Here is a 6,000-nt window from a genome sequence, read left to right on the forward strand (position 1 = left end):
AACCCTTCTGTGACTGTGGAGAAGCAGAGTGGGCGGTGACACTTATGATGGGGGCCTCCCTGAGACATGACCCTCAGCCCCCAGCCACCCATTCCACCTTGGAGCTGTTCTCAGGCCACCAGAGGGCGCCCAGACTCTGTGCAAACCGGGAACACACACCTGGTGGCTGGCTGGGGTTTCTGCCTGCTCCCCACAGCCACCCCACACACTCCCAGCAAACACCTTCTAAACCCACCTCCTTGCATGGGGCCCAGCCCTGTCTGTCTTATACATTCCAACCCTTGTCTGGGCCTTCGGTCCCCGTACCTGCCCTGAGGCACAGAGGCCCTGAGCTCATGGGAGACCCCCGACCCTGGGCAGCGCCGGGTCACGTGGCACCAAACACATTCTCACCGTCACTGTGGGCCCCCTCCCCACCCTCGCTGGGCTGCTGAGGCTTCTTGTGACCCTGCCAGCTTCCCGCAGCCCAGGCCTTCCTGTTGGGCCCCCATGACGGGGTCTCCTTTCTCCCCACACAGGGCGGTGGCAGCGATGACACGGAGCAGCGGTACTCGTCCCAGTACGAGGAGCGCCTGGACCCCTTCTCCTCCTTCAGCAAGCGGGTGTGTGAGCCTGGCCTCAGGGCCAGGCAGCGCAGGGACGTCTGGAGAACCCACCCCTCACCTGGCCTCAGCCCTCCCTTACTCCCCCTCCACCAGCCACCAGGCCCCCTGCACGCCCACTTGGGTGCCAAGGAGGCCCAGGGTCCATCCTGGGTCGGCCCAAAGCACCCAGAACACCTGCCTGGTGGCTCTGTGAGAGGGTGACAGTGACTGGATTAACCCCACGTGTACACTCGGGGGTGGGGGGCAGGCAGACAGGCAAAGAGCTCCCAGTGTCAGGTGACCTGTAGTATACCCTGCCCCCCAATCTATGTAACTCCCTCCCCCACCTCCCAGGCCACAGAAGTCCTGCCCTTAAAGACTCCCATAGGCAGAATGGGCCACCACAGAGAGCAGGAGGCAGCTGTCCCTGGGAGGGCATCACACAGAATAGGACTGGGCACCGGGGCGGCCCCTGGCATTCTGCAGGAACAGCAGGGCAGGGTCCCTTCCTGCAGTGAGCTCGGCCGGTGGGGTCCTCTGGGGCCCTCTCATTATCCCTCCCACTTCAGGAGCGGCAGCGGAAGTACCTGAGCCTGAGCCCCTGGGACAAGGCTACACTCAGCATGGTGAGTCCCCTCCTGGGTGCCCACCTGCTCTGGGCCGCCAGAGACACCAACCCGGACGGGCCATCATCACCTGCCATCCAGTCTGGAGAGGCCTCCAGGACCTCACTGACCCCTCACAGGCCCCTCACAGGAGCCAACTGCCTGCCCTTCCCTCCCCTTGCTGCCCCGGGGCCTACCCTGCAGGAGCCAGGGCAGCCCTGCAGGAGTGGGTGAGGCCTGTCCCACTCCCCTCCACACCTTGCTTTCTCTTCAGGGGCGGCTGGTTCTCTCCAACAAGATGGCGCGCACCATCGGCTTCTTCTACACGCTGTTCCTGCATTGCTTGGTCTTCCTGGTGGGTGCCGAGGCGGTGGTCAGGGCTGCCTTCATCATGCTCCCTTCACTCCAGGGCAGAAGGGACCCCGGCCGTCCCCAAGCCCCACCATCTGCTCTTGGCCACTTCTCTCCCTTTCAAGGGCCTCAGCCCAGCCTGGGGATGACAAGCCCACCCACTGGGCCCTCGGGGAGAGGCCTGATGACTCCATCCGGGGCCCAGTCCTGGACGAGCTTGGTGAAGGGAAGGGCTGCTGTGGGAGTTTGAGGAAGGCAGGAAAGAGGGTCTTACTAACTCTACTAGGGGTCAACCAGGTGGGCTGCACACAGAAGGGACATCCTGTTAGTGGCACAGCACACGCAGAGGCCTCGTGATGCCTGCATGTCCACTGTGTCTGGGAAGAGGAGAATGTGGGGTGTGCCCACAGAGGGCTCCGGCCTCAGATCCCACCCCCAGTGAGGCCACAGTCCAGTGGCCCCTATCTGAAGTCCGCTCTGACCCAGGGCCCAGCAGGACCTAGCCTTGCCAGTGGTACACCCAGCATGTTAGGGATGATGCTTCCAGGTCCAGGCCTGTCTGACCATCTTGGAAACAGGCAGGCACAGAAGCATCTCTAAGGCCCACAGCCTGGGGTCTGGGCCCTGAGAACTGTCCCAGGGCTGGAGGTGGCTGCAGGAGTGCCTGTGAGGCAGGACAGGCAGCTCATGGTGTCTCCGCCTGGCCAGGTTCTCTACAAGCTGGCGTGGAGCGAGAGCGTGGAGAGGGACTGTACCACCTTCTGCGCCAAGAAGTGAGGATGCCCTGAGCCCCCTTTCCCCTCCATGGCCCCACACTCAGCAGCACCACTGAGCTCCTCCTCTGTTCCCTGTCCCCCAGCCTTCCGCCATTGCCCCCCACTCTGGTTCACCTCACAGCCCCCCAATATGCCTGCTGCCCTCATCCCCCACCCCATCACATGGTGCACGACCCTGGAGATTTCTATGCCTTCCCCTCCCACCCACCGCACACACGCGCGCACACACACACACACACACACACACACTTCTCTCCTTTTTACACTCAGCCACAGCAAAGGTTTCTGTGTCCCACAGGTTTGCCGATCACCTGCACAAGTTCCACGAGAATGACAACGGGGCAGCGGCCGGTGACTTGTGGCAGTGATGTCTCGGGGCCTCCCCACTCACAACAGCGATGACTGCATTCCCCACCCCTGCTTATTCAGCTGCTTCTAATGACTAGGCTTCCCTAGAAATTCCCCCATGGAAACTGCCCTTGCCCTCCACCAGCAGTACCAGAGGTCCTAGTCCCCTTGGGCTCCCTTAAAATGATGTCTCAGCCACTTCAGGCCTCCTCGGTCCAGAAAGTCCCATGGCCCAGCCAGGCTGAGCCACATGGGTCTCTCAGCCCCATCTCAGGCTGTGATCTGGCCTGGGCCCTGCCCAGAGCTTGACCTCTAGCCCTGGTAGCAGGGATGCTGTGACACTGTGTTCCACTGTTTCTGGCCATGGTTAAACCAGTCGGGGTCCCCTGGGACCCATCACCACCTCCCAAGATGTAGGGGACCCTTCCTTACAGGCCAGGATTCTGTGAGTCCATCCCCCCAGCCCACCTTGGTCACGCTCTACCCCACCCCCAGACCCACCATGATTTTTGCTTTATTATTTAGCAGGTATTCTGGCTTCTAGGTGAGGAGTCTGCAGTGAGCACACCCCATGCCAGGGGCTCTTCAGACCCAAGGACTGGTCTGAGGGGCCCAGGTGCTTCTTGGCCAAGCAGAACATCTTAGCATGGCCACCTTGGGCCACTGACAGATTTGCCTATGTTAAATTTGCACTTGCGTGTTCAGCTTTGAATAAACATATGGTTGCAGCCACACTGGTGCCCGTGCCCTGTGACTGGGGATATGAGAGTCAGTCTGGTGGGGTCTGGCACTGCCCCTGACACACAGAAGGTCTCTCCCCTTGTCTGCCCAGGAATTCCATGACTTGGTTCAGAGCTTTGCTGAAACCCAAACCCACAGTGTCTGAGTTCTCTTGAGCAGAACAGTAACGCAATCAAAAAGAGAAATCCATTCCTTTAAAAAAAAAAAAAAACGAGAAAAAAAAAACAAGCAAAAGAACAACGCATTGGTGGGTGTGGTCCAGTAGTTAGAATGTCAGCTCCCACACTGAAGAGTCTCCGGTTTGATTCCCGGTCAAGGGCATGTAACTGGGTTTCAGGTTCAATCCCTAGCCCCTGTCAGGGTGCATGCAGGAGACAACCAATTGACATCTCTCTCTCTCTCTCTCTCTCCCCCTCCCTCCCTTCCACTCTCTCTAAAAAAAGCAATGGAAAAAATATCCTCTAGTGAGGATTAACAAAAAACAAACAAAAAATCAGACTGTGGTTGAATGTGTGACGTGTGTTGGATGTGTGACATCAGCTCCTGGGGAACCCCTGCATCCTTCTGTGTGCCCTGGAGCCCTGCTCTCGTGTCACTTCATGTCTCTCCCTGTCCCTTTCCCATGGGGTCTGCTTGCCACACACTGTGGAGCCCATGCCCACCAAGCCCCCCCCAGTGCCAGCCTTGCATAGGGACACCTCTGGGCCATAGGTTCTGGGCTGCCAGGCCCCCAGCCCAGCCCCACTCATGTGGGTCCCACCCACCCACACTAGGAGCTTCCTCTTAATCTGTGGTGATTGGCATTCACTCACTGGCCAGGTGGCCTGAAATGCTGGCTCCATACGCAGCTTCGACCCTGCAGCCCACCTGGGCAGAGTCCCCTGCGCTATCCCTGTCTCAGTCCTGGACACTCTAGAACTTGTACATCCAGGGCCCTCACCTTGGGATCCTACCCCAGAACCCCTCGTCATCTGCCCCATCACAGCTTCCTCCAAGACCCCAAAGCCTCCTGCCCTCAGGGACCCCAGGTAGACCTGTCCTGCCTAACCCTCATTCCTGTCCCCGTGACAACGATGCTCCTAACCAGTCAGCCTCTCCCCTCCTCCCCTCCTCCTCACCCCAGCCACTTCCACATTTCCCACTACTAGTTCCTCCTTGTACGTCAGAGTCACTAAACAGCTGGCTCCTCCTCACTTCCTCCTCCCTGTGGATCAGACGTACTGTCCTACCCAGGGTTCCATACCCAGGACCCTCTCTGGCCAAGGACAGCCCATCAGTGGATCTCAGCCCACTACTCAGAACCAGGTTAGTCCACGGGGGCCAGGTTCTCCCATCGCCCAGGAGGGGGGGGGGGGGCCACGGCCCCAGCACCAACTTATCCTTCAACAGGCAGTCATCCTCCCGCCCTTCCCATCCCCACACCCTCCCAGCCTCATTCCTAGGGCTCCTGGTTCCCAGCCAGGCCTCCAGGCCAGTGTGCAGCTACAATGCATGGCTGGCCCACGCCTAAGCTTTCATTAAGTATTTTCTGGCCATATCCTGCCGAGAGAGCAGCTGGTATGTGTGTGGAAGGGAAGGGGCTAGGTTCCAGGGCCTCGGACAAGACCTGCCTTGCTTCAGAGCCCATGTGGAGGGCAGCCCAGGGCTGGTGGGCAGGAGGTCCAGGCTGGGCTCCAGGCTAGTCTCCACCTTCACTAACCCACTGTTCCTCTCTAGGCCCCATGCTTTCCATCCACCAGACTGAGATTTAAAAAAAAAAAAAAAAAAAAAAAAAAAACCTTCCTTGCCTGTCCTGTTTCCTGAAATTAGATGTGAAATGGCTTTGGGAAAGGTTAAGGGCCCTCTACACGCGTCAGAGGTCCCTAAGGGTGGGAGAGAGCAACAGATGGAGGCCCTCCCTGGCAGGCCACAGAACTGCCAGCGGTAGGGCTGCAGTGAGGGCAGGGAAAAGCTGATATGCCTGTAGAGGCTGAGGGCTGGGGGCAGGAGGGAGAAGAGGAGAGAGGGGCTGGGCACCCCACCCTCCCAGGAGCAAGCACTTCACTTCCATACTTCTGTTTACATGGACTGATGCTTCCCTCTCTTCTCAGACCCCTTCCTGCCTGCTAGAGTCCTCCACCTCTTCTGGGAGGTCTCCGGGAGGCCCCCAGGGGTCAGCCCACAAGTGCCCACAAAGGCCAGCAGGAGTCTTTGTTTTCTTAGCCAGGCTGGCCTCTGCCCTAAGCTAAGCTCTGGTTCGGGGGCTGTGGGGGCTGCGGAGCCCTGTCAGCCCCGTACCACGTAGGACGGGGTGGGGCAGGGACAAGGACGGGAGAGGTGAGGACCCACTCCCGTCGCCCCTGCCCTGGCCCCCGGCGATTTCCGGCAGCCGGCGCTGGAGGGAGGGGGCGTGGCGCTCAGCCTCGGGATTTATGAGAAGTGGACGTCAACTTCCCGGCCTGTGACATCTGCGCCTCCGCGAGGCTCCCATTGTCCTGAAGGCTGAGGGTCTAGGGCAGTAGCGACCTCCGCCGGTTGACTGTCACCCAGGGGCGTCCACGTCCCAGAGGCCCCAGCAGGCAGGCCACCCGCCGCCCCCACTCGCCACGCTCCGGG

General features: G+C 60.0%; 1 protein-coding gene across 2 annotated transcripts in view; it reads left to right on the forward strand.

Moving 5' to 3' along the window:
- The window catches only part of CUX1 (cut-like homeobox 1), a 339,346-nt gene extending 335,948 nt beyond the window's left edge, over positions 1-3,398 (forward strand). For both annotated transcript variants that reach the window (XM_014550122.1, XM_014550123.1), the window contains exons 19-23: positions 519-602; positions 1,154-1,210; positions 1,464-1,544; positions 2,249-2,313; positions 2,615-3,398. In XM_014550122.1, the coding sequence (XP_014405608.1) occupies positions 519-602; positions 1,154-1,210; positions 1,464-1,544; positions 2,249-2,313; positions 2,615-2,684 (357 nt within the window). In that variant the 3' untranslated portion in view covers positions 2,685-3,398. The remainder of the gene's footprint in view (positions 1-518; positions 603-1,153; positions 1,211-1,463; positions 1,545-2,248; positions 2,314-2,614) is intronic.
- Positions 3,399-6,000: the final 2,602 nt, after the last annotated feature.

Source organism: Myotis brandtii, unplaced genomic scaffold (genome assembly GCF_000412655.1).
Source record: "Myotis brandtii unplaced genomic scaffold, ASM41265v1 scaffold583, whole genome shotgun sequence".
NCBI classification, from domain to species: Eukaryota; Metazoa; Chordata; class Mammalia; order Chiroptera; family Vespertilionidae; genus Myotis; species Myotis brandtii.